At 39.5% G+C, this 27,122-nt stretch overlaps 1 protein-coding gene across 2 annotated transcripts in view; it reads left to right on the forward strand.

Annotated features, from left to right (window-relative positions):
- The window catches only part of SRGAP1 (SLIT-ROBO Rho GTPase activating protein 1), a 214,757-nt gene extending 191,540 nt beyond the window's left edge, over window positions 1-23,217 (forward strand). The window contains exons 13-16 of one of the 2 annotated variants that reach the window (XM_070755623.1): window positions 996-1,056; window positions 2,139-2,216; window positions 22,322-22,452; window positions 23,118-23,217. In XM_070755623.1, the coding sequence (XP_070611724.1) occupies window positions 996-1,056; window positions 2,139-2,216; window positions 22,322-22,452; window positions 23,118-23,168 (321 nt within the window). In that variant the 3' untranslated portion in view covers window positions 23,169-23,217. Of the gene's footprint in view, window positions 1-995; window positions 1,057-2,138; window positions 2,217-22,321; window positions 22,453-23,117 lie in introns of those variants that run through there. The other variant, XM_070755624.1, reaches the window with a different exon arrangement.
- The last annotated feature ends 3,905 nt before the right edge of the window (window positions 23,218-27,122 follow it).

Below are 27,122 nucleotides of genomic sequence, written 5' to 3' on the forward strand. Positions count from 1 at the left end.
TAGCCTCCTGCTCTATTGTGGCCGCAAGTAGAAGAAGTGGGCCAGCAGCCATGTGAGCACCTACTGCACATGGCTGTCAGTGCTACCAGTACAAGATAGGCAGGGTGTGGATGGTCTGGCTGTGGGGTCCCTGAGGCAATGTGAGGTCCCTTGCCTCATGGCTGCGGCACCACGAGCAACCAGGCAGAATGGACAGATGGACAGCTATGCAGGCTCGTAGGTAGGGCTTATTTGGGGCATAGGACTTATATTAGACGCACACAAAAAGCATGCTATGGCTTATTTTCAGGGTAGGGCTTATTTTTGGAGAAACAGTATAGTTACATAAACATAAATAGCCAGATTTATCATATAAACTATAGAAGCACTTCAGGTGTAAGAGTATCAGTTTAATAAACCTCTGTGCAATGTGACTCTAGATTTGCATCATCTTTTTCCCTGTATAGTATAATTAATTACTTCTTTATTCAAAATATAATCTTGATGTTGTATCTTTTTAAATAATCAGACATTAAATAACATTTTATCAATTCTCAAACAATAAAATGCTTTTAAAAAATCAAAAAGGAACAGGAGAAGAAGAATAAAAAATTGCCTAGCTTTTAAATAAATAAGCTAAGATTTATTAAAGTCAATAACACCAACACACTAGCAGGCAAGATTTATTACTTTCAATGTGCTTCAATTATTGCATCTACCCGTCTTCTTAAATGGGACTTGCTAGCTGCCATCAGTAAAAACTGGTTACAGACACTGGGCATTAGTATTTACTTGCTTGCTAAACTGAAAAACACAATTAGCTCAAGAACTTGTTTTATAAAAAAGTTAAATAATCAAGAGGCACAATGGGTATAGATATCATTCTAGTGAGATTTGGATGTATAGAATATTATATGTCTGATACTATAAGGATGTCACTGTATTCTAATGATAATTAAGGGCTATTTATCTCATACAATTTGCAAACTATTTGGATTATTTTTCCCCCTCATCAGGACTCAGGACAAATAATCCCCCTCATTGTAGAAAGCTGTATCCGATTTATCAATTTGTATGGTGAGTTCTAAAATACTTTTTAATTTAATCCAAGTTTTGAAGACTATTATGCTTAATAATCATGATCCTTTTCCAATTACAATTAGGAAGTATAATGAAACTTTAATCTGGAATGAAAACTTGTTGAAAACTTTAAAAAGGGAAGGGCTTGGTGGGGAATAAAACAAAAAAAGAAAGAGTAGAATATTACCATATTTTTCAGATTATAAGATGCACCAAAGTATAAAATACACCTAGATTTTAGGGGTGGAAAACAAGGGAAAATGTATTCTAAACCAAATGATGTAGTAATATATTACTTAATAAAATAAAATACCAGTGTAGCAGAATACTTTTTACAAACATATATACTTTTTACAACCATGTGACACTTGACAGCTTTAAGATTAATCCACTTCAACTCCCAGAATTCCTCCTCCAGTCATGCTAGATGGGGTAATTAGAAGGCAAAACAAGTCCGGTTTTTGCAAAAATGGGCCACTTTTTGTCCATTCTTTCACACAAATTAGGTGAGCAAAGGATCTGGGAAACCTGCAGGGAGCTCCTGGGTGCTGGGGGATGGCAATAATGCTCCCATTTTTGTGAAAATTGTGCTAGTTTTTGCCCATTTTTTTCACAGAAATGGAGACATTTTTTTTCCTTTCCCCAGTCCCCAAGAGCTTTGTGCAGGCTCCCCGACCCTTTGCCCACCCCATTTGTTTGAAAAAATGGGCAAAACATTTTTGCCATCCCCAACACCTGAGAGCTCTCTGCAGGTGGGGGGGGCCCTTCGGGATATTAAAAATGGCTGCATTCAGTGTATAAGACGCACCGTCATTTCCTCCCTCTTTTTGGGGGGGGGAGTGCATCTTGTACTCCAGAAAATATGGTAATTCAGACAGCAAGAAAATGAATTTTTGCTCTTTGGAAGCAGTAAGCATTGCATTTGAAAATGCAGTAAGCTACTTTGCTGAGTCTTAGTGTAAAAGTTTATATATATATTTATATACATATATATAAATGTGACAATAAAGTACTAAGGATTTTCCCTCATTTGAAACATTATGTTGATTTTTATATATTTTTCTGTTATTATTTTTCAGGTCTTCAACACCAGGGAATTTTCAGAGTGTCAGGCTCTCAAGTGGAGGTTAATGATATTAAAAATTCATTTGAAAGAGGTGATTTATCATTTTTCTGTTCATATGTACCATCATGCCATAAAAGTTCTTTCCCTAAATTATTATTATGAAAGGGAGGGATTTTTTTATTCATTGAGAAGAGTAGAAAAACAAAGAAATTAGCATTTTTAAATAAATTGATCTTTAAAAACTTAAGATAGCTTTGAATATTGGCTCTTTGAACTTCATAGATATCAACATCAATGACAGCAAAAAGAGTTTAATGTGGCTCTGCTGTCATCTTGTGACAATCCATATTATTGCAGCCCAGAGGTAGCTAACTCCTGAATTTAACATTTTTTGTAATTTGTAAACAGGAAGGTTCTTCCTTCTCTGCAAGTTACTTCTTTCTCCATCTACCTCAGTGCCATCCTGTTGTGTTCTGTTTTTCTGTTTACTTTCTATTACTCCTCTTTTTCCTTATTTTGGGGGTGTGGATGGGAAGTAGAATAAAGTTGAGAATATTCTTTCAGGTATATGTATGGATTATGTTAAAATTATATACGTAATTATTTTAAAAGACTAAAATCTTATGACAACTGGAATTGGAAACCATAGATGGAGAAGACTGGGAATCTGTGCATTGAGTCCGGAAACAAATTGGAAGCCAATGCAGACCGCGGAGTGTTGAAGAGATGTGGACATGTCTGAGTAATCCCATGACTGCTCACACGGCTGCATTCTGCACAATTTGTAGTTTCCGAACACTCTTCAAAGGTAGCCCCATGTAGAGAGCATTGCAGTAGTCAAACATTGAGGTGATAAGGGCATGAGTGACTGTGAGTAGAGACTCCCTGTCCAAATAGGGCCACAACGGGTACCCCAGGCGAAGCTGGGCAAACGCCCCCTCGCTACAGCCAAAAGATGATGTTCCAAAGCCAGCTGTGGATCAAGGAGGACGCCCAAGTTGTGGAACCTCTCGGAGGAAGTCAGAAGTCCCCCCCCCCAGGGTAATGGGCAGACAGATGGAAATGTCCCTGGCAGGCAAAACCCACAGCTACTCCGTCTTGTTGGAGTTGAGTTTGAGTCTGTTAGCACCCATCCAGACCCTAACAGCCTCCAGACACTGGCACATTACTTCCACTGCTTCACTGAGTGGACATGGGGTGGAGATGTATAGCTGAGTAACTCACCCCGTGCCCTTGGATGATCTCACCCAGTGGTTTCATGTAGATTATACATTATAGCTAGTCAAATGCGTCTTCATCATTTTAAAAGTGTTTTCTAAATATAGTTTGCTTTCTTTGACATGTCTTCCTGTTGGGTCTTTTCAAACTTTTTTTCAAAATTTCAAAATTGTAATTACTTTTCCATTAAGTTGAAATTTCTGGTTTCTTGTCAGTCTCATGATCTCATCTTTAATTACTCTTCTTGAGAACTTAATATGTACAGTGTTCCCTCGATTTTCGCGGGGGATGCGTTCCAAGACCACCCGCGAAAGTTGAATTTCCGCGAAGTAGAGATGCAGAAGTAAATACACTATTTTTGGCTATGAACAGTATCCCAAGCCTTCCCTTAACACTTTAAACCCCTAAATTGCAATTTCCCATTCCCTTAACAACCATTTAGATTATTACTCATCATGTTTATTTATTAAAGTTTATTTTAAAAAATGTTTTTTAAAGGCGGACGAAAGTTTGGCAATGACATATGATGTCATTGGGCAGGAAAAACCGTGGTATAGAGGAAAAAACCACGAAGTATTTTTTAATTAATATTTTTGAAAAACCGTGGTATAGACGTTTCACGAAGTTCGAACCCGCGAAAATCGAGGGAACACTGTACTTCTCTTGGTAGATTATGGCATCTTTTATATCCAGTTTGGACTCTGTAAACTTCATCTATTTCTCTTTTCAATTCTGCTTGGTCTTCTTGCATAATTCCTCCTATTACTTCTGCCATTTTGTAGATAAATCTTCATCTCTTTCTTCAATGTTTTGAACTCTCAGGCCATGTGATGCAGATTGGAGTTCGAGGTTAGTTATTGCAATATCAAAGCATCTGCGGGCGTTGTAATTATGATCTTCATATTCTTCCACTTTCTGCCCGATAGCTTGAATTTTTTCTTCTGTAACTTTTATTCTGTTTTCACTCTCTTGTAGATTTTGTTGTATGACTTTTATGTTCCCATCCATATCCGCCATGTTTCCTTTTACTTCTGTTAGTTCTTTTTTAATTTCATCTTTCATCTCTTTCATCTCCTGTCTCATTTCTTCCAGGTACTTCTTCATTTCTTCTTTGTTGGTTTCAAGTTGAGTTTGTGTCTGAGTTTGTGTCTTCTGCATTAAATCTTGAATGCCTGCTAATGCATCTTGAATAGACTGAAAATTTGGACCTGCAGGTAGCTTTTCTTTCTCTTTTTCTTTCTCCTTGGCCAGCATTGTAGTTATGGTCCTTTGTTGTAGCGGAGATGATGTTGGAGAGACTTTGGGTGTAGGGGTTGGAGTTGTAGTTGTAGTAGCTGCTTGTTTTCGGGTTGTTGTTGTTGTCACCAAATTCACGCTTTGTGCCCTGTAACTACCTTTCATGTCTTAGAAGAATTTTTTTTACCTTATTTTACAATTACTCAAAACAATCTCTTGTTATTTCACAATTAAATAAAGAAAGGAATTTTAAATCTATAATACTGATGATAGAAAATAAAATTTAGAAAAATAAAATCACAATTCAATTTTATTAATACTTAATAGAAAAGAAATAAAGTTGAAAGCAAGTGTAATTAATTTAAAAAAGAACCAAAAATGAGGGAAGTAAGGTAGAGAGGAAAAATATATATGAAAAAACCAATCTTTTAATGTCCAAGAATTGTGCAGGGGGGGGACTAGGTGGAAAGGGGGAAAAATAAGACTGCTAGCACATCCTAATTTAATTAATTAGTAAGAATTAAAAAAAAACAAGGCAGAAATAATGAAAAAAGGGAAAGGAAAAAAAGGAAGATATTTATTAAAAATTATTTATAGATTATTATTAAGAAAAAAATTATTTAATCCAAAAATGAAAAAACTGTATGTAATATTTAAAAAGAGAACAAATGAAAAAAAGGGTAAAAAAGATTAAAATTAGAAAGGAAAAAGAAAATATCAAAAATCCAAAAATACTAATGAGTCCAAGTAATCCAAATAGTCCAAATGTAAGGGGGGGAAATGAAACTTAAAGTTGTTATGTCTTAATATGAATATCCAAGGAAAAAGAATCCAAAGCCAATGTCAAATATAATATCTATAGTTCCAAATTAAAATTAAAATAAATCTATTTCTTCTTATTGTCAAAAAAAAGAAAAAAAGAACAAAAAAAGATCCTTACGCCACTGATATTTAGTTATAAAAATAGTCCCTTATATGTTTTCTTAATCATAAATTCCGTATAAAAGTAGAAGGTAAAAAAAGAAGTCCAAAATTTATTTTAAATAATTACAAATTCGGCAAAAATGCATTCAAATCAGGTAATTTATAGATCAATCCATTTACTTCAAATCATTCAATTCATTTATTCACGTGTTTAATTCATCCAATTTTTCTGATTACCAATCCAACCGTTTGTTACAATTTTTTTTTTAAATGAAATAATTATAAAAATTTAGGTAACAACAGAAGAAAAAAGAAAAAAATATCGTCTTAAAATTTAAACAGAAAAATTATAAAAATTACGAGATTGTTAGGCTCTCAGAGTTAACAAAAGCAAGTAGTTCCGGCCATTTTTCTTCTTAGCGTATGGATATCACTTACAGTTACTTTACTTTGTTTTTGTTCGCCTTTCAGTCTGGATTTTTCTCTTTTCAAGTTGTAATGCCAAAAGATTATTCTGCAGTGCTGTCAATCTTCTTTATCTGTTGATCTGGTCCTCCGTAGACTTCTTATTTCTGATTTTTACTTCCTCCTTTCTGGCAACTGCTATAGCTGCGCCCGGTCAGCCACCTGGACGCAGCTCTCCATCGATGTAGCTGCGGGGCTTTCCCTAACCCCCGGGGCCATGGCGATCCGTCCCGGGGGGTCCAGGAGACCCCCTGTCCTGAGCTGACCCCTCCAGGTGTCAGCACAGCGCAAATTGGCGCCCTACAATCGTGGAAAGAGGTGGTGTGGAGACGGAGCTTTGCCTCCATACCCCCGACGCAGGTAAGCTCAAACCGGAAGTCTCTTTTTTTCCCCAAAAAAATTTCAAATTGTAAAGTTTTGTTTAAATTAGTCAATTAATAAATGAATTTACTAAATTGACATTTTTAAAACTACATAATTCAATTTTGTACCATTCGCTATTTGAAAACAAATCTAGTGTTATATTGAAATACAGTATATATATTTTCTAAAATTGTTAACTCGTTAAACATTTAGCTTTTTAACTTAATATTTCAACATCCTTATACATTTTTTTAAACCCACCAGATATATACCTTCTGCCAAATATTATAAAATTCCAATTCTTCTTGGTTATTTAATCACCTCGTCATCATATCAAGCTCTGCACATTCTATAATTTTCCTAAGTACTTCTTTCGGTGTCTCCATTTCTTTCCATCTTTGTGCAAAAACTATCCTAGCAGCTACTAACATATGAATTATTAAGTAATATATTTCTTTTTTATATTTGTTATTTGAGATATGTAATTAAAAAAATTCTGGAGTTTTCTTAATTTCTTGCTGCGTTATTTCCCTTAACCATCTTTCTACCATGTTCCAATAGCTCTTTGCTTTTGAGCAAGTCCACCATGTATGATAATAAGTGCCTATTTCTCTTTTGCACTTCCAACAATTAGGTGATTTACTTGGAAACAATTTTGAAATTCTATTAGGTGGTAAATGCCATGTGTAAAACATCTTAATTTGGTTTTCTTTAAAGGAAACTGACTTAGTTATTTTCCAATTACATGTCCAAACTTTTCCCATGTATTTTAATCTATTTATTTACCTAAGTTTCTACACCAACTAATCATATTATCTTTTAATATCCAACCTACAGTTTTGCAATTGATTAGATATTTATATACATTCCCGATCAATTTTCCTTGATTTGTAATTAATAATTTCCCTAAAATGTTGTTATCTTTTCTAAATATATATGTTCTTACATCTTTATGGAATCTGTACTTAATCTGTGCATATTGCCACCAATCTATTACTACATCTGTGTCCAGTAATTCTTGTCTCATTTTCAGATTCCATTGATTATCTAATATATTCCTGTATTTCCATATTTTACCTTCTTGTAATAAATTGGGGGGACATATAGCTTCAATCGGGGATATCCATTCTGGCATAACTAAAAAGTGGTCTTTTTTATATCATTCCAAACCTCCAATAATGCCTTTCTAATTGTGTGCCTCTTAAAGTAGGAATGTATTTTATGCTTCTCATACCATATGAAAGCATGCCAGCCTAGCATTAAGTCATGGCCTTCCAAATTTAGTAACCTTCTATTTTCTAAAGTAAGCCATTCTTTGATCCAAGATAAAGCTGCTGCCTGATAATATAGTTTACAATTTGGAAAAGTGAGGCCTCCTCTCTCCTTCGCATCTTCTAATGTGTATTGTTTTATTCTAGGTTTTTTACCTTGCCATATAAATTTTTTTGTCATCTTTGTTCATTCTTTAAAAAAATCTCCTCCTGGGTTTATGGGAATTACCTGAAATAAGAACAGAACTTTGGGTAAAATATTCATCTTAATTGTAGAAATTCTTCCAAGTAATGATAGCTGTAAATTATTCCATATTTCTAAATCTTTTTAAATTTAATTTAAGAGTTTTGTATAGTTATCGTTCTTTAATGACATAGATTTATCTGAAATCCAAAGTATTTTACTTTCTTTGTTATTTTCATTTTTGTCATTTTTTTCTAATTGTTTTATCTGAAAATCTGTCATATTTTTAGTTAATAATTGTGTCTTATTTTTATTAATTTTCAAGCCTGCTAAACTCCCATATTCTTCTATTAAATCTATTAATTTTGATATTGAAATTAAGGGATCTTCTATTATAAAAGCAACATCATCCGCAAATGCCTGTGCTTTGTAAGATTCTTTTTTAATTTCTAGACCTTTAATATTATTTTTTGTTCTTACTTTTATCAATAAGGTTTCTAATGTTAAAATAAATAACAACAGTGAAATGGGGCAACCCTGTCTAACTTCTCTTTGTATTTCAAACTTTTCTGTTTGATCATTATTCAAAATATTTTTAGCTGTTTGATTTGAATATATAGCATCAATTATATTTTAAAAAAATTGCACCAAAATTCATTTTGTTCAATTGCAGTTTCATGAAGGACCAATCAACATTATCAAATGCTTTTTTTGCATCTAAGAATACTAATGCCATTTGTTTTTCTGGATGTTGTTCATAGTATTCTAACGTATTTATAATTGTCCTCAAATTATTTTTAATCTACCTACCCGGTAAAAATCCTTTTGGTCTTCATGTATTATTCCATTCATGATATTTTAAAGTCTGAAGGAATATACTGAGAAAAAAAATTTGTAATCTACATTTAATAAGGAAATTGGCCTATAATTTTGAATTTTTTCCTTCTCTGTTCCTGCTTTGTGTATTACAGTTATTAAGGCTTCTGACCAGGATTTTGGAATTTTGCCATCTGCAATTATGTTATTAAAAATCTCTAACATATTTGTTATAAGTATATTACTATTTAACTTATAAAATTCCGCCAGTATAGCATCAGTTCCGATAGCTTTGTTATTTTTCTGGTTCTTAAGTACTTGTTGTAACTCAACCATTGTAAATGGTGCATTAAGCTTTTGTTTTTGTTCTTCTGTTATTATTGGTAAATCGCCCCGCCCCTCTCGTAGTCCCTTCGCCGAGAGCGCTTTTGTCCCAGGCTGTCAGCGAGGTGGCTGCAGGAGAGGCGGGACAAGCGTTCTCACAGCGGAGGCCGGCAAAGGTGATTTTCAATGTTGGGCGCGCGGACACGTGCACTCCCCATCCCCCTGCCACCCCGCCCTGAACATTCAAAATAAGAAAAACCTTCACCAGGTTGGCAGGGGGATGGGAAGCACGCGCCTTCACATCCGACATTGAAAATCACCTTTGCTGGCCTCCACTGTGAGAAGAACAGAGAGAGAATGAGAGAGAGTGAGAGCAACAGACAGACAGAGCAAGATAGAGAGAAAGTGAGAAAGAGAGAGAGAGAAAGAGGGGGGAGAGAAAGAGAGATAGCAAAAGAGAGAAGAGAGAAAGAGTGAGAGAGAGAGAGAGAAAACAAGAGAGAAAGAGTGAGAGAAAACAAGAGAGAGAGAGAAAGAAAACAAGAGAGAGAAAGTGAGAAAAAGAGAGAGCAAGAGGAGTAGAGAGAGAGAAAAAGAGAGAAAGAGCAAGAGAGAGATGAGAGAGGAAAGAAGAGAATGAGTGAGAGAGAGAAAGCAAGCAAGAGAGATAGAGATAGAGAAAGCAATAGAGAGAGAGAAGAGTGGAAGGAAGAGAGAGAGAGAGATAAATGATAGAAAAAGGGGAGAAAAAAGAGAAATGAGAAAACTATTGAGGCAGAGAATGACAGGAAAGAGAGAAACAGAGAGAGAAGTGACTCTTGATTTAAAGCATATAGTAAAAGCACTTAAATAATAACAAAGAAAAAAAACCCAGCCCTCACCTGTTTTTATTAATAGTTATGTTTTTGGTTTTGCTGGTTGTTTTAGTTTTAATAGTAATGGGTTTTGGGTTTTTTAAATTATTAATTGCTTTTAATTTAAAAAAAGAAGGGATTTTTTCTTATTTATTTATTTATTTATACTTCTATGCCGCCTAGTCCCAAGGGGACTGCCGCTCAGACACTATACTTTTCCGCCCACACCGAAAAAAAATTAGAGGGAACATTGCTCTTGATTACTTTGTAATATAGCTTCTAAATCTTTTAATTCTTCCTTTAATTGTTGAAATTGTTTCTTTTTCTCTTTATTTTTTTTTTTGCCATGTAAGAAATTGTCAGGCCACGTATATACGCCTTTGTTGTGTCCCACAAATTTTGTGGTGTTGTATCTGTACTTTTATTTCTAATTCTTTTTCTATCCATTCTATATATTGGGGATCTCGTAAAATATTTCTATTCATTCGCCAATTGCTCAGTTTTTTATTTCCTTTACATAAAATTACTAATGGATTATGATCTGCCCAGTTGTTGTTTCTATTTCAATATTCGAAATATATTCTGAAGTGTGTGAAGCCCATGCCATATCTATTTTGGTCCAAATTTTATGAGGATTTGAATAAAAGGTATATTGTTTATTTGATGGATGACGTTCACGCCAAATGTCTTGCAATAATAGTTCTGAACTCATTTTCCAAAATGTTGTTGGTAAAATTGTTTTCTTTTTCTTATCTTTCTTTTTACCTGAATAGTCCATTTGACTATTAGAAATAGCATTGAAATCTCCAACTATTATTCAATAGATAACTCAATTATTTTGTCATGTAATTTCATATAAAATTGTTTTTGATTTTCATTTGGCGCATAGATTGATATAATGACAAGAGGTCCTGTTTCTAATTTTACTTGTAACATTAAGATTCTACCCTCTTGATTGCTGTATAGTTGTTTGGTCTCAATTGTTTCGTCAATATAAACAGCAATAGCTCTCTTTTTTTGTCAGCTAAACTAGTAAAATATTACCTAATTAATAGTTTTCTATTCGATTTTTTGATATGGACTTCTTCTAAGATTATAATTTGTGCTCTTTGTTTTTTAAGTTTGGAAAATATTTGATTTCTTTTTCTTGGATTATTTAGTCCATTTACATTGACAGAAATTTTTTTGATGTCGGAGCACATAGCTATTTGTAATATGTCTTGGTTTCTTTGGTTTCTCATAATTTACTACTTAGCACCAATTCTTGTTGTATTTGTGGTTGTTTTCTCTTAGCAACTTGGGCCTCCTTCCTCTCCTTACTGGCAGCCCCCTGATCCTCTTCTCTTTCTTTAACTTCTTTGTGAGATTGTTCTGACCTATTCAGGCCAGTTTCTTTAAAAAAGGCTCTAGCTTCATCCACATTCTCCAATTTTATTCTGGATCTTTGCCAATATAAAGAGATACCTTCTGGGATAAGCCAACGGAAGGTTATATTTTCTCTGATTAAAATTCTGGTTAGAAAGTAATATTCCCTCTGGCTTTCCTATACTCTTTTTGGCACTTGTTTTAAAATTATAATATATTTTCCTTTGTAGTTTAAATTTTGATTTCTTGTCCATTTTAGAATATCATCTCTTATACTCTTCCTGATGAATTTAATATGGACCTTAAATAATAACAGAGAAAAAAACTCCAGCCCTCACCTGTTTTTATTAATAGTTATGTTTTTAGTTTTGCTGGTTGTTTTAGTTTTAATAGTAATGGATTTTGGTTTTTTTAAATTATTAATTTATTTTAATAAAAAAGAAGGGATTTTTTCTTATTTATTTTGGCACTTGTTTTAATATTATAATATATTTTCCTTTGTAGTTTAAATTTTGATTTCTTGTCCATTTTAGAATATCATCTTTTATAGTCTTCCTGATGAATTTAATATGGATCTCTCTCGGCAAGTTATGTTTCCTGGCAAAACTAGTCTGTACTCTGTTTTGTACATCAATTTCTTTCATTAATTCTTGTGGATATGTCGGTAGGATCTCCCCTATTATCTCTGCCATTTTTAAACCAAGATCTTCATCTTTTTCTTCTAACACATTTTGAAATCTCAATCCATAAGATGCACGTTGTAGCTCTAGATGTGTAATGGCTTCGTCGAACCCTCTATTAATTATGTTACTGTGGTCTTCAAATTCCTCCATCCTCTGTTCTGCTTTCTCCATTTTGTCTTCCACCATTTTAATCCTTTGAACATTTTCTTTTAAAGTTTGTTGTACAATTTCTATTTTCCCATCCACTGCTTGCATGCTTCCTTTCACGTCTCCTAGTTCAACTTTCAGATCTCCCATTTCTGCTTTTATATCTTCATAATGCTTTTTAGCTTCTCGTGCTTCTTCTCTATTTGTATCAATTGAAATCTGGGTTTTCTGCATAAAGTCTTGAATAACAGCTAAAGAATCCTGAATAGTCTGCAGAGTTGGTTGTGTCAAAGTCTTCTCATTTTCCTTTCCTTTCTCCTTGCCCAGCATACTTGTTATTGTTCTTTGTTGTGATGGGGATGGGGATGGAGACCCTTGTGGGGTAGAAGATGGAGTTGAAGTCTGTTTTTTTGAAGTTTTTATGATGGTGGTCATAGTAGACATCTTAAGAGAATTTCTAAGTTTCCTAATACCTGTAAAATTTATCTTCTTCCAAAATGGCATCAGCTTAACAGCTTGAAAATTAAAAAATACTTTGTATTCTTTTTAATACTTTAAAATCAATTATTCAAACCACTACTATTAGACTTAACGTATAATCTAGTAAATAGAATAAAAATGCCAAATATAATTAAATGCTAGAATATACTAAATATATGAGTATAAAAAAAATATAATAAAATTTATATAAGGTATAAATCAAATATTTTTTGTATCTAATTACTTAAAAATATTACTAACTCTTCTTAAGGCGAAAGTAAGGAGAAGAGAGGGGGGAAAAGGAAACATGAAATATGTCAAAGTATATCAAGAAAAAAGCAGAAAGTATGACAAAAATCCTTAAAATAGTTTATATGAGTAAAATAATTTTTCCAAAATATGCAACTTATTATTCAATATAAAAATTACTACAGTGGTACCTCGAGATACGAGTTTAATTCGTTCCGGACCTGAGCTCTTAAGTCGAGCAGCTCTTATCTCGAACGACTTTTCCCCATAGGAATTAATGTAAATAATTTTAATTGGTTCCAGCCCTCAAAAAACTCACAAAGTTAGTTTAAATTATGCAAAAAGACATTGCAAGAATAAATGTAACTTTACTTATTAATAAGATGATAAGCTGAGAGCTTTCCTTCCCTTCCTCTTTTTACCCAAAACAATCAACATGGCAAACTTTTATTTTTATTCATTAAACTGTAGTTATTTATTCAACTTCACTGCCACCCAATCCTGTAGAGGGAGGAAAGAAGGGAGGAAGGAAAAGGAAAGCAAGAAATGGAGGGAGGAAAGGAAGGAAAGAAAGAAAGGAAGGAAGAAAGAAAGAAAGGAAGAAAGAAAGAAAGGGTGAAGGGACAGGAACAGAGGAAGGAAGCAAGGAAACTTATGAAAGGGGAGAGTAACTTCACTGCCACCCAATCCTGTAGAGGGAGGAAAGAAGGGAGGAAGGAAAAGGAAAGCAAGAAATAGAGGAAGGGAAGGTAAAAGAGAGAAAGAAAAAGAGCAAGAAAGAAAGAAAGCAAGAGAGAAAGAAAGAAAATGAAAGAGAAATAAAAATAGAGAGGGAGAATGAAAGAAATGGAAGGAGGGAAGGAAGGAGAGAAAGCAAGAGAAAGAAAGAAAGCAAGAGAAAGAAAGAAAGAAAGAAAGAGAAAGAAAGAAAGAGAAAGAAAAAAGAATGAAAGAGCAAGAGAGCAAGAGAGAAAAAGAAAGAGAGAGAGAAAGAAAGAAAGAAAGGCAACTTCAAAGAAAGGCTCACTGAGCATCTCTCACTCTCTCTCTCTTTCTATCCCTCTCTCTTTCTCTCCCCCCTCTCCCCCCCTTTCCCTCTCTCTTTCTCTCTCTCCCTCTCTCTTTCTCTCCCCCCTCTCCCCCCTTTCCCTCTCCCCCCCCAGGCCGGCAGCGATGTTTTAAAACAGCCGCGCCGTTTGCGAGCTAACTCCTGAGGTGCGGAAGTTCGCCTTTGGCGTTTGGGCCACTCGGAATGTGAAATTCAAAACAACGTTCAGATCCCCCCACCCCCAGCAGAAGCCAAGGACCCCCAGAGTGGGGCGGCAGGGGAGGCGACCGCCTCTCCACTCACCAAGTGCCGGGATACGAGCCGAGAAGAGCCGGGCTGGCTTACTTTCCTTCCCGCGCTGATGCAGAGCCACTCGAACAAAGCGTCACGCCCCCCTGACGCTTTTGGCGGCAAAAGAGCCCAGCGTCGCTTCGGAAGCCGCCGAAAGCATCAGAGGGGCGCGACGCTTTGTTCAAGTGGCTCTGCATCAGTGCGGGAAGGAAAGAAAGTAAGCCAGCCCGGCTCTTCTCGGCTCGTATCGCGGAGAGGGGCGGCATACAAATCCAAGTAATAAATAAAATAAAATAAAAAAATGTCTCTCCTCTCCCAGCTCTTATCTCGAGTAGCTCTTAAGTCGAGCAGCTCTTATGTCGGGGTTCCACTGTATATTAAAATGCTAAAACTATGCAATTGTTATTAATCCAATATGACTAGTCAAATAGTATACTATCAATCAAACTTATCAAACGTAAATATATTTTCAGAAGAAAAAAAAGAAGAAAATAAGGAGGGGAAGAAAAAGAAGATTAAAAGAAAGAGAAAGTAGGAAAAGTGGGGTAAAGGGGTTAAACAAAGCTAGAGAAAATAATTAAACAGATGTTTATATGATACTGAGTTATAAAAGAAGAACAAATGACAACCTAAATGCAATGAGGAACAGGGGCCTGCCAGGATAGGAGGGAGGAGAGAAAAATCTAACAATTCATTTATACTTTAAATTGATTTGATTAAAAAAGATTTCTACCACAATAGTTAAAAATACTTAAGTCAAATTTTCTGTAAAGTCCAAAGCAGTCCTGTCTTCTTCTTTTAGTAGTTAAAAATAGTTAAAAGTAGGCCAACTCAGTCTTGTTGTTAATCAAAGATGAATCAATGTCCCAATGGTTAATTAGCCCTTATTGTCCAATTAGATAACACAATTTAGTCCAATTAATTGTAACCCAAATAATCGAAATTATAATCCAAAGGTAAAATCCAAATGATGTCCAAATAAAGTTCTGTTCAGGATCAAAAATTTCTTCAAAAAGAATATATACCTCAATCCAAGATAGACCTAATTTAAAATACTTCAGTCACAATATTGGTTATGACCTTTAAAGCCCTTCATGGCACTGGACCAGAATATCTCCGAGACCGCCTTCTGCTGCACGAATCCCAGCGACCGATTAGGTCCCACAGAGTGGGCCTTCTCCGGGTCCCGTCAACTAAACAATGTCGGTTGGCGGGCCCTAGGGGAAGAGCCTTCTCTGTGGCGGCCCCGACTCTCTGGAACCAACTCCCCCCAGAGATTAGAACTGCCCCTACTCTCCCTGCCTTTCGTAAACTCCTTAAAACCCACCTTTGTCGTCAGGCATGGGGGAACTGAATCACCTCCCCCGGGCATGTACAATTTATGCATGGTATGTTTGTGTGTATGTTTGTTTAGTAAATGGGTTTTTTTAAATATTTTAAATTATATTTAGATTTGTCATGAATTGTTGTATCCTGCTGTGAGCCGCCCCGAGTCTGCGGAGAGGGGCGGCATACAAATCTAAATAAAAAATAAAAAATAAATAAATAAATATCCTATTTCTTTAGTAAATCCAAATATAATGTAACGTGTTTAGTCCTTTGTCTTCATTAAATCCTTTGTCTTCATTAAATATTAAACCTCCATTTTGTGGAATATTTTCCTGCTGTTGCTTTAAATACAATCTCCATGTAGATTCCACAAAAGAGGGAAGGGAGCCAGTAATTTTAAATTTGCTTGCTTCTCTTTGATTATAGAAATAAAGTTCAGTTCAATATAGTCCTTATCCCCTCGATTCTAATATATTTAATAAAACCTTCCAGAAATAAAGTCACAGAATAAGTTTAGAGCAAATTAGATCTTACGCTTCTAATATGGTCTCTGTAATCATGTGAGCTGAGGCTGTTCCAGCTTATTAAGATCCACTCACACTGGCAGATTGCTCTAACTTTCTTCTTCTTCGCCTTAATTTAATTATATATTTCTCGTATTAATGGAGCTTGTAGGAATATTTTAATCTCTTTACCTCCTTTCTTCTCCGTTGATCTATATACTCTGTCAGACTTCTTTTGATGTTTTTTCTCCCTTCTTTGTGGACGTGCCGCTATGGCTGAGCGCCAGACATTGCCATGGCCAAGATCTTTGCTCCTGACACTACAGGGCAATCTTTCTCCTTCAGGATAGCGGTGAAATACCCCCCGGATGCTAGGAAACCCCTTGTTCTTGGATTGGACTGTCCGGGTCCAATCGGATCGCTAAGTCACGACAGCCAGGGCGAAAACTGAGTCCGGGGACGGAGCTCTGTCTCCAGGCTCCCAATGCGGCTCCACTGCCATTGGAAGTCATAACACCATCTTTTCTATGGGAGTTTGGCTTTAGAATCTATTCTTTGCAATCACAGCAGAATGTGGAAGCTATTTTTCTAAAAGTCTATTAATTATTTTTTTCACCTCAAAGTAAATGTGAACTTGAACACGTCAGTATTTGTATGGTATGTAACTTGATTGAAAATAATTGTGAAAAACAATATACCGTATTTTCCGGCGTATAAGACGACTGGGTGTATAAGACGACCCCCTAATTTTCCAGTTAAAATATAGAATTTGAGATATACTCGCCATATAAGACTACCCCTCTTCTGACTGTCAAAAACTGAGTCTAGGTCTATGATGTACTTGCATTGAGAAAAAAATCATTTCTGAACATGATAACACAATATTTTAATTACTACCGTAATGATGAAGATCTTATTGTTAAAATTATGAATGAATTATTTAGAGAGATAGAGCCAAGTGGGAGCACTCTTCTGTCTATCTCTCCATATGTCTCTGTCTATCTGTCTTGTCTGCCTCTCATATTTCTCCTCACCACAATTAAGTTTATTATTATAACTCATCATAATTTGTCAACACAAAAAGGTGAACCTGGCTATTTTTCTTTCTCCTACCATCTATTCTGTAGGTATCTTTCAGTCTAACATGCAGCATGCTGACACCTATGTGAGAATCTATTATGGAATGAGAATCTGTATGTGATATCATGATATGGCAATCCAAACAGCCCATCCATTTTTTCCTCTTTCCGCACTTTCTGTCTTTATCCTCTTGCAATGTCACTTAAACAGATTTTAACTTGTCGGGTTTAATTAGTGACCCTGCCAATTTTCAGTACTGTGCAGTGTGCTATGATACAGAGCAGGGTGAATAATATGACCTCAGCTTTTAAAGTTATTTTAAAATGTTGCCTAAGAAATATGGAAAGATAATTCTTTTTGGAGGAAAAGTACATTTTCAATGGTTAAACATAAGAACAAATACAAACAGGCAGAAATAAATGCATCCAGTTTAACATTCAATAATTTCCCTGGCACTTTTTATTGAAATGAACAAGTTCATACATTCAATTTTGCAACCACTAATAATGTTGGTCAAGTAGGTACAAAAATACCTGGGGAAATGATCAAAGTCTTTCTCTCTCCCCCTCTCTCTCCCTCTCTTTCTCTCTTGCTATCTCTTTCTCTCTTTTTTTTGCTTTCTCTCTTTCTCTCCCCCTCTCTCTCCTTCTCTTACTATCTCTTTCTTTCTCTTTATGTCTCCCCTCTCTCCCTCTCTCTTGCCATCTCTTTCTCTCCCTCTCTCTTTCTCTCTCTCCCTCTCTTGCTATCTCTTTCTTTCTTTCCCCCCTCTCTCCCTCTCTCTTTCTCTCTCTCTCCCTCTGTTGCTATCCCCCCTCTCTCTTTCTCTCTCTCCCTCTCTTGCTATCTCTTTCTTTCTTTCCCCCCTCTCTCCCTCTCTCTTTCTCTCTCTCCCTCTGTTGCTATCCCCCTCTCTTTCTCTCTGTCCCTCTCTTGCTAACCCCCTGTCTCCCTCTCTTGCTATCTCTTTCTCTCCCCCCTCTCTCTTTCTCTCTCCCTCTCTTGCTATCTCTTTCTCTCCCCCTCTCTCCATCTCTCTTTCTCTCTCTCCCTCTCTTGCTATCTCTTTCTTTCTCTTTCTGCCCCCCCTCTCCCTCTCTCTCTCTTTCTCTCTCTCCTTCTCTTTCTCCCTCTGTTGCTATCCCCCCTCTCTCTTTCTCTCTGTCCCTCTGTTGCTATCTCTTTCTTTCTTTCTTTCCCCCCTCTCTCTTTCTCTCTCTCCCTCTGTTGCTATCCCCCTCTCTTTCTCTCTGTCCCTCTCTTGCTAACCCCCTGTCTCCCTCTCTTGCTATCTCTTTCTCTCCCCCCTCTCTCTTTCTCTCTCCCTCTCTTGCTATCTCTTTCTCTCCCCCTCTCTCCATCTCTCTTTCTCTCTCTCCCTCTCTTGCTATCTCTTTCTTTCTCTTTCTGCCCCCCCTCTCCCTCTCTCTTTCTCTCTCTCCTTCTCTTTCTCCCTCTGTTGCTATCCCCCCTCTCTCTTTCTCTCTGTCCCTCTGTTGCTAAACCCCCCCTCTTCCTCTCTTGCTATCTCTTTCTCTCCCCCCTCTCTCTTTCTCTCTCCCTCTCTTGCTATCTCTTTCTCTCCCCCTCTCTCCATCTCTCTTTCTCTCTCTCCCTCTCTTGCTATCTCTTTCTTTCTCTTTCTGCCCCCCCTCTCCCTCTCTCTTTCTCTCTCTCCTTCTCTTTCTCCCTCTGTTGCTATCCCCCCTCTCTCTTTCTCTCTGTCCCTCTGTTGCTAACCCCCCTCTCTCCCTCTCTTGCTATCTCTTTCTCTCCCCCCTCTCTCTTTCTCTCTCCCTCTCTTGCTATCTCTTTCTCTCCCCCTCTCTCCATCTCTCTTTCTCTCTCTCCCTCTCTTGCTATCTCTTTCTTTCTCTTTCTGCCCCCCCCTCTCCCTCTCTCTTTCTCTCTCTCCTTCTCTTTCTCCCTCTGTTGCTATCCCCCCTCTCTCTTTCTCTCTGTCCCTCTGTTGCTATCTCTTTCTTTCTTTCCCCCCTCTCTCCCTCTCTCTTTCTCTCTCTCCCTCTGTTGCTATCCCCCTCTCTTTCTCTCTGTCCCTCTCTTGCTAACCCCCTGTCTCCCTCTCTTGCTATCTCTTTCTCTCCCCCCTCTCTCTTTCTCTCTCCCTCTCTTGCTATCTCTTTCTCTCCCCCTCTCTCCATCTCTCTTTCTCTCTCTCCCTCTCTTGCTATCTCTTTCTCTCCCCCCCTCTCTCCCTCTTTTTTTCTCTCAGCAGCAGCAGCAGGGTGATCAGCTGTGAGGCGGAGCTACGGAACCGAGGCACGGATGGCGGCGGCTAGACATATCGCGTGTGGGCGAGCCTGTGCTTTGCGCAGGCTCGCCCAGCTGGGAGGCGGTGTTCTCGCCCCTCCCAGCTGAAACTGAGGTCCGGCCGGGGCGATTCTTCCCCAGCCGGACAGGCACGCTGGTGCTGCCAAAGGCAGCGTGTGGGCGAGCCTGTGCTTTGCGCAGGCTCGCCCAGCTGGGAGGCGGTGTTCTCGCCCCTCCCATCTGAAACTGAGGTCCGTCCGGGGCGATTCTTCCCCGGCCGGACAGGCACGCTGGTGCTGCCAAAGGCAGCGTGTGGGCGAGCCTGTGCTTTGCGCAGGCTCGCCCAGCTGGGAGGCGGTGTTCTCGCCCCTCCCAGCTGAAACTGAGGTCCGGCCGGGGCGATTCTTCCCCAGCCGGACAGGCACGCTGGTGCTGCCAAAGGCAGCGTGTGGGCGAGCCTGTGCTTTGCGCAGGCTCGCCCAGCTGGGAGGCGGTGTTCTCGCCCCTCCCAGCTGAAACTGAGGTCCGGCCGGGGCGATTCTTCCCCAGCCGGACAGGCACGCTGGTGCTGCCAAAGGCAGCGTGTGGGCGAGCCTGTGCTTTGCGCAGGCTCGCCCAGCTGGGAGGCGGTGTTCTCGCCCCTCCCAGCTGAAACTGAGGTCCGGCCGGGGCGATTCTTCCCCGGCCGGACAGGCACGCTGGTGCTGCCAAAGGCAGCGTGTGGGCGAGCCTGTGCTTTGTGCAGGCTCGCCTAGCTGGGAGGCGGTGTTCTCGCCCCTCCCAGCTGAAACTGAGGTCCGGCCGGGGCGATTCTTCCCCGGCCGGACAGGCACGCTTGTGCTGCCAAAGGCAGCATGTGGGCGAGCCTGCGCTTTGCGCAGGCTCGCCCAGCTGGGAGGCGGTGTTCTCGCCCCTCCCAGCCATCGCAAATATCGGCGCCACTGTCCTGTATCCGGCGTATAAGACGACCCCCCACTTTGGAAAAGATTTTCAGGGGTTAAAAAGTTGTCTTATACGCCGGAAAATACGGGTATTTAATCAATGCAGTCCTCGGATTCTCAGTAATATTGGAATTCTCTTCAGCCTAATTAAATGTATTTAACCAAATCAGACTTTCCTATCTTGAATGCCTTCCAGATATGAAGACTTTACCTCCTAGAGTTTTTTAGCATTTGAGGAAAGTTTTATGAATTCTACTATCTACATATCTGGATCATGCTCAGGTTAAGGATGACTGAATCAAACAATTTATCCTTACATGTACAATCCATAGATCCCTGTAAGCTGAGTTATGCGCCAGCTGCAGCTGTCAGCGCGCGGTTTTTTAACCCTGCCTAGGAGCCAATCACCTACCTTTTGCAAAAGCCTACCTTTGTCGATTGGCTCCTGGGCAGGGTTCAAAAACTGAAAGACGCAGCTAAGTGAGCCATGGCTAAGTGCGCGGGGGGGGGGGGCTCGAGCCGTCCCCTTAACGCCGCTTCGCCTCGCCAAGTGTCCTGGGGGGGCTCGAGCCATCCCCTTAACGTCACTTCGCCTCGCCGCGCCGGGTGTCCTTATTTTTTTTTTTTACCTTTAAGGGGTTAAAACCATCAAGTACTGCATTCCTAGAAAGGGGAGAGAACGGGAGGATCAACGAGTATCTTCTGGGCTCTTCCGAGAGTCGCAGCAGCAGCTGGTGGGTGAGTTGAGGACGGGTCGGAGGAGAGGCTGGGAGCAAGAAAGGCTGCTTGATTTCCTCCACAGCGAGGAAGCAGAGAAGCAACCAGAATATATAAAAATACATTGGCGGTCCTATAGTCCAACCCCCTCCTCAAGCATGAGAACTTAGAGCCGGCGAAGGTTTTTCTTATTTTAAATGCTCCGGGGGGGGCTGGCAGGGGGATGGGGAGCGCGCGCGCCCGACATTGAAAATCACCTTCACCTGCCTCCGCTGTGAGAAGAATGGAGAGAGAACGAGAGAGTGAGAGCAACAGACAGAGCAAGATAGAAAGTGAGAATAAGAGAGAGAAAGAGGGGGGAGAGAGAGATAGCAAGAGAGAGAGAACAAGAGAGGGAGAGAGAGAGGGAGAGAGCAAGAAAGAAAGAAAGAGAGAGAGATGAGAGAGGAAAGAAGAGAGAGAGAGGAAGAAAGAGAGAGGACAGAGGAAGGAAGAGAATGAGAGAGAGGAAAAAAGAAAGAGAGAGAGAGATGAGAGAGGAAGAAAGAAAGAGAGAGTGAGTGAGAGAGAGAGGAAGAAAGAGAGAGAGAGATGAGGGAGGAAGGAAGAGAGTGAGAGAGAGTGAGAGAGTGAAAGAAAGAGAGGGAGAGAGGAGAGAGGAAGGAAGAGAGTGAGAGAGAGGAAGAAAACAAGAGAGAGAGAGAAAGAAATGATAGAAAAAAGGGGAGAAAAAAGAGAAATGAGAAAATGATTGAGGCAGAAAATGACAGGAAAGAGAGAGAAACAGAGAGAGAAGTGACTCTTGATTTAAAGCATATGGTAAAAGCACTTAAATAATAACAGGAAAAAAAAACACGTGTCCTCACCTGTTTTTATTAATAGTTTTGCTGGTAGTTTTAGTTTTAATAGTAATGGATTTTGGGTTTTTTTAAAATTACTAGGTTCTTTTAATAAAAAAGAAGGGATTTTTTTCCTTATTTATTTATTTATTTATTTATTTTTACTTCTATGCCGCCCAGTCCCGAAGGGACTGCTGCTCAGACACTATACTTTTCCGCCCACACCGAAAAAAAATTAGAGGGAACACTGGTACAATCTAGCATTTTTATCCCCTATGACATTCTGCTATGCACTTACATATTTGATCAGTCAATTAATATCACTACCCAACTATCCAATTGTAACTCTAGGTACTTAACATGAGGTTAAAGTAGGTTTTAAAAATAATCAAAACAAAATATACTCTATATTGTATTATAATTAGAAAGAATGAAATCAAAGTTCATATCCCAATGAAATAAAAACATATTTGAGCAATATTTTAGTTCTTACTGTATTCATTCTAATTTCAGGATGACCAATATAGTATAGTTCAGAATCTTAAATTAAAAAAAAGATCTAAGGCCTATAAGTATTTGATCTGATTTATTTTTGTAGGTGAAAATCCTTTGGCAGATGACCAAAGTAACCATGATATTAACTCAGTTGCTGGAGTACTGAAGCTCTATTTCCGAGGGTTGGAGAATCCTATTTTTCCTAAGGAAAGATTTAATGATCTTATTTCTTGTGTCAGTAAGTTAAATTTGTTTCTTTTATGTGTTTTGAATGGTCACTTTAATAAATGAAATTATATTATTTGCTCAGACATATCTATTTTACAGCAGCTATAGGTCAGCTTACTGCTATCAGTTATTTATGTGCATCCATTTTAATAAGTGTATTTTTGAATTTACATTCTCTCATCAATAAGAACAAAGTATACTGTATGTTTTATATACATAGCACTCAGCAGATATACATGTCTCCATTGTATAGATATTTAAGTTAGCTTATTAGATATTCCCCTCCCAAATACCATTGGTTTGGTTAATATACTGCATTTTGTTAAAGACAGAGCTTAAGCAAGGAAGCATATTTTTCTCCTTCCAGATATAGACAAAGATCCTATTTGGAGAAATTAACCGTCCACAAAGCCTTTGGAACTTATTCACATAATTAATACCAACATAAAGTCTTACAACAGATTAATATGTCCATTTTGCACTTTTGTATAGTCTATGCAATATTTTTTCAATGTGGTATTCTCCAAATGTTGTTGTAATATAATTCCTATAGTTGCCAAATGCCATATGACCCAACACATCTTAAGTAGTTGCATAGCATATCAGCAGTAGAAAGTAGTTCTATACTCTCAGCAGGCAACCATAACTAATTTTTTTACTTGATGTTACAGGAACAGAAAATCTCTATGAGAGAGCTCTTCACATACATAAACTTTTGCTGACATTGCCCAGATCAGTCCTTATCTTACTAAGATATCTTTTTGCCTTCCTCAATCAGTAAGTAGCTTTAACATTCTATATTTTAAGGAAGTTGTGTGTGACAGAGAGAAAGAATGTAGTGGTGGGGAAACCGGAAAGAGAGAGGGAGGGAGAAAAATAATTTGATTTTAACAAAAACTGTGTGCTATTTTAATTGACAGAAGAGGAATGATTTTCATGCAAACTGGAATTAGCTCTTTAAGTGACAACACCATAGAAATAGTATGGAAAACTTGAAAATAGAAGTTATGATAATACTTTTACATTGGAACATTGTGTTGTTGGGGTTTTTTCAAAGAAAGCTTCACCAATATCTTTACATGTACCTTAATATGGGATAACACTGTTTAAAGTTCTAATTTCTATTATCCTAGAATATGTTGGACACAATGTAAATGTTAAACAAGATTCCTGGTCATTTACTGAGACCTGTATTTAAACACATAATCTCTGATTTTTTCATATTGACCGATAATCCTGATTCCTGTTTAAACTCTTGCAAAATATTTCTTATACCTTTAATCATCTCCATCAGGGTCTGCGTGAGTATAATTGCATCATCTGAAAATAGGTTTAATTTCATTTCTAATTCCCCTATTTTACATCCTACCCACGTATTATCTTGTCTTATTTTATTAGCTAATGTCTCTATTGCTATTACAAGTAACATTGGAGATAAGGGGCATCTCTGCATGGTACCATTTTGAATTTTAATTCTCTGCGCTGTTTGTCCATTCACCCTTATATATGCTTCATTCCACTTATAAATCTCTTTTATAATTCTGCAAAATTTGTCCCCCATATTTAATTCCTTACATAATTTATATAAATAGCTATGGTTAACTTTATCAAAAGCTTTATAGACATCTAATTTCAAAATTCCCAATTTCCTTTTAGTAACAGTAGTATGGTGTTTTATACATTTATTACATTTCTAATTGGTTCACTTATCTTCCTACCCTGTGAAAAAGATTGGGAATCAGTCAGCTGGGCCGTGGAAAATGGCGGCCGCTGTTTAAGATTGATTCATGTTATTTTAAGATCGATCGAAACTACTCTAGCAATTTCATCTTGTGTAATTTCTGCATTCAATATTTGTTTATCTTCTTCACTTACTATTTTCCCAACATTAAGGACTCCTATACAGTGATACCTCAAGATACGAACCCATCGTCTTACGAACAACTCGTGATACGAACCCGGGGTTCAGAAAATTTTTGCCTCTTCTTACGAACTTTTTTCGAGTTACGAACCGGTGTTCGGAGACTGCTGGGAAGCCGCGCGGCTGTTTTAAAAGGTGACAGCCGGGCGGCGGGGCTTCCCAGCACCCCCCCAACCCCGAACCCGGAAGTTCGGCACAAGTTTGGGGTTCAGGGGGGTGCTGGGAAGCCCCCCCAGGCCGGCTGCGACCTTTTAAAAGAGCCGCGCCGCTTCCCATCTGTCTCCTGAAGCCGAACGGCAAAGCCGAACTTCCACGTTCGGCTTCAGGAGACAGATGGGAAGCAGTGCGGCTCTTTTAAAAGGTCGCAGCCGGCCTGGGGGGCTTGCCAGCACCCCCCCGAACCCGGGTTCAGGGTTCGGGAGGTTGCTGGGAAGCCCCCCAGCCCGGCGGTTACCTTTCAAAACAGCCGGGCGGCTTTCCAGCAGCCTCCCGAAGCCGAACAAACCCGAACTTCCGCGTTCGGCGTTCGGAGGCTGCTGGAAAGTCCTACTTCTGCCCCCCAGCCAAAACCCCAAAGCCTGTTTGCTGCCACACGATTTAGCCAGGACAGGAGCGAAGTGACGAGGAGGAATGGGGAGCTGAAACCGGGCTGTTTCAGCTTTCCATCCCTTCACGTCACTTCGCCGCTAAATCGTGTGGCAGCAAACATGCTTTGGGGGTTTGGCTGGGGGGGAGAAGAAGTAGGACCTTCCTAACTCCCTCCCCCCCAGCCAAACCCCCAAAGCATGTTTTCTGCCACAGGATTTAGCGGCGAAGTGACGTGGATGGATGGAAAGCTGAAACCGGGCTGTTTCAGCTTTCCATTCCTTCACGTCCCTTCGCCGCTAAATCTTGTGGCAGCAAACATGCTTTGGGGGTTTGACTGGGGGGGAGAAGAAGTAGGACCTTCCTAACTCCCTCCCCCCCCAGCCAAACCCCCAAAGCATGTTTGCTGCCACAGGATTTAGCGGCGAAGTGACGTGGATGGATGGAAAGCTGAAACCGGGCTGTTTCAGCTTTCCATTCCTTCACGTCCCTTCGCCGCTAAATCCTGTGGCAGCAAACATGCTTTGGGGGTTTGGCTGGGGGGGAGGGAGTTAGGAAGGTCCTACTTCTTCTCCCCCCCAGCCAAACCCCCAAAGCATGTTTGCTGCCACAGGATTTAGCGGCGAAGGGACGTGAAGGAATGGAAAGCTGAAACAGCCCGGTTTCAGCTTTCCATCCATCCACGTCACTTCGCCGCTAAATCCTGTGGCAGAAAACATGCTTTGGGGGTTTGGCTGGGGGGGAGGGAGTTAGGAAGGTCCTACTGCTTCCTCCCCCAGCCAAAAACACAAAGCCAGGCAGCCTCCAGCTGCCAAAGGAGCCTCCTGATTCTCCCCGCTTCTCTGTCCCGCTCATTACCCGTGTCCGGCAGAAGCTGCTGCCCGATTGCTCTTAGCCAGCGGGATGCAAAGTGCTGGGGTGGGGGGGTGTCCTGACAGCCCCCCCACCCCAATGCGAGCGTCGGGGAGTCACCCATGGCCGGCAGAAGATCGCTCTTGCTGACCTGATGCCTCGCGGGGAAGCCGGGCAAGAGCGATCTTCTGCTGGCCATGGGCGACTCCCCGCCGCTCGCCCATGGCCGGCAGAAGATCGCTCTTGCCCGGCTTCCCCGCGAGGCATCAGGTCAGCATTCTGGACGGGCGGGCGGCGGGCGAGGATGGGGGAAGCCTCGCGGGGAAGCCGGGCAAGAGCGATCTTCTGCCGGCCATGGGCGACTCCCCGCTGCTCGCCCATGGCCGGCAGAAGATCGCTCTTGCCCGGCTTCCCCGCGAGGCAGCAGGTCAGCATCCTCGGCGGGCGAGCGGCGGGGAAGCCGGCGGCTGTGGCAGCTGCTGCAAAAGGCTTCCCCGCCTCCTCAAAGCAGCCTCCCAAACCCGAACTTTCGCTGAGAAGCCCCGCCGCCCGGCTGTCACCTTTTAAAACAGCCAGGGGGCTTCTCAGCAGCCTCCCAACGCCGAAGCCCCCAGGCTGTTTTAAAAGGTGACAGCCGGGCGGCAGCGGTTTTTTGCGGGGGTTTTTTGTTGTTGCATGGATTAATTGACTTTACATTGTTTCCTATGGGAAACAATGTTTCGTCTTACGAACCTCCTCCTTGCACCAATTAAGTTCGTATCATGAGGTATTACTGTATTTATCTGCTCCTCCTTATACAAATCCTCATAATATTTTCTCATTATCTTCTCTAGCTGCTGTTTACCATATCTAACCTCTATACTAGGGTCTCTCAATGTTAATGTACATGATTTTTCTTTCCTCTTCTTCAAATATCTTGCCATTTGTTGCATTGATTTTGTCCCCCAGCTCAATATTTTTGTCACATTGTCATTCTCATCTTATTCCATTGGATCTCATCATACACCTTCAATTGTTTCCTTTTCAATTTCAATAGCATATACCATTCCCTACTCTTAGCTAATCTCAACTGCTCTTGTATCAAATCTATTTCCCTTATCTTACTCTCTTTCTCTACCCCACCTCTTTCTGATATCTACTTCCATACATATACATTGTCCCTGCATATAAGCCTTACATACATCCCAAACAATTGTTGAATATCGCCTACATCATTAATTCTAAAATATTCACATAACTCTGTCTGCAGGTTATCTTTATCTTGTTCATTAAAAGTTACGACTGCATTATATCTCCAAATTCTTTGATTACATTCCTG

Source organism: Erythrolamprus reginae, chromosome 6, assembly GCF_031021105.1.
Source record: "Erythrolamprus reginae isolate rEryReg1 chromosome 6, rEryReg1.hap1, whole genome shotgun sequence".
NCBI classification, from domain to species: domain Eukaryota; kingdom Metazoa; phylum Chordata; class Lepidosauria; order Squamata; family Dipsadidae; genus Erythrolamprus; species Erythrolamprus reginae.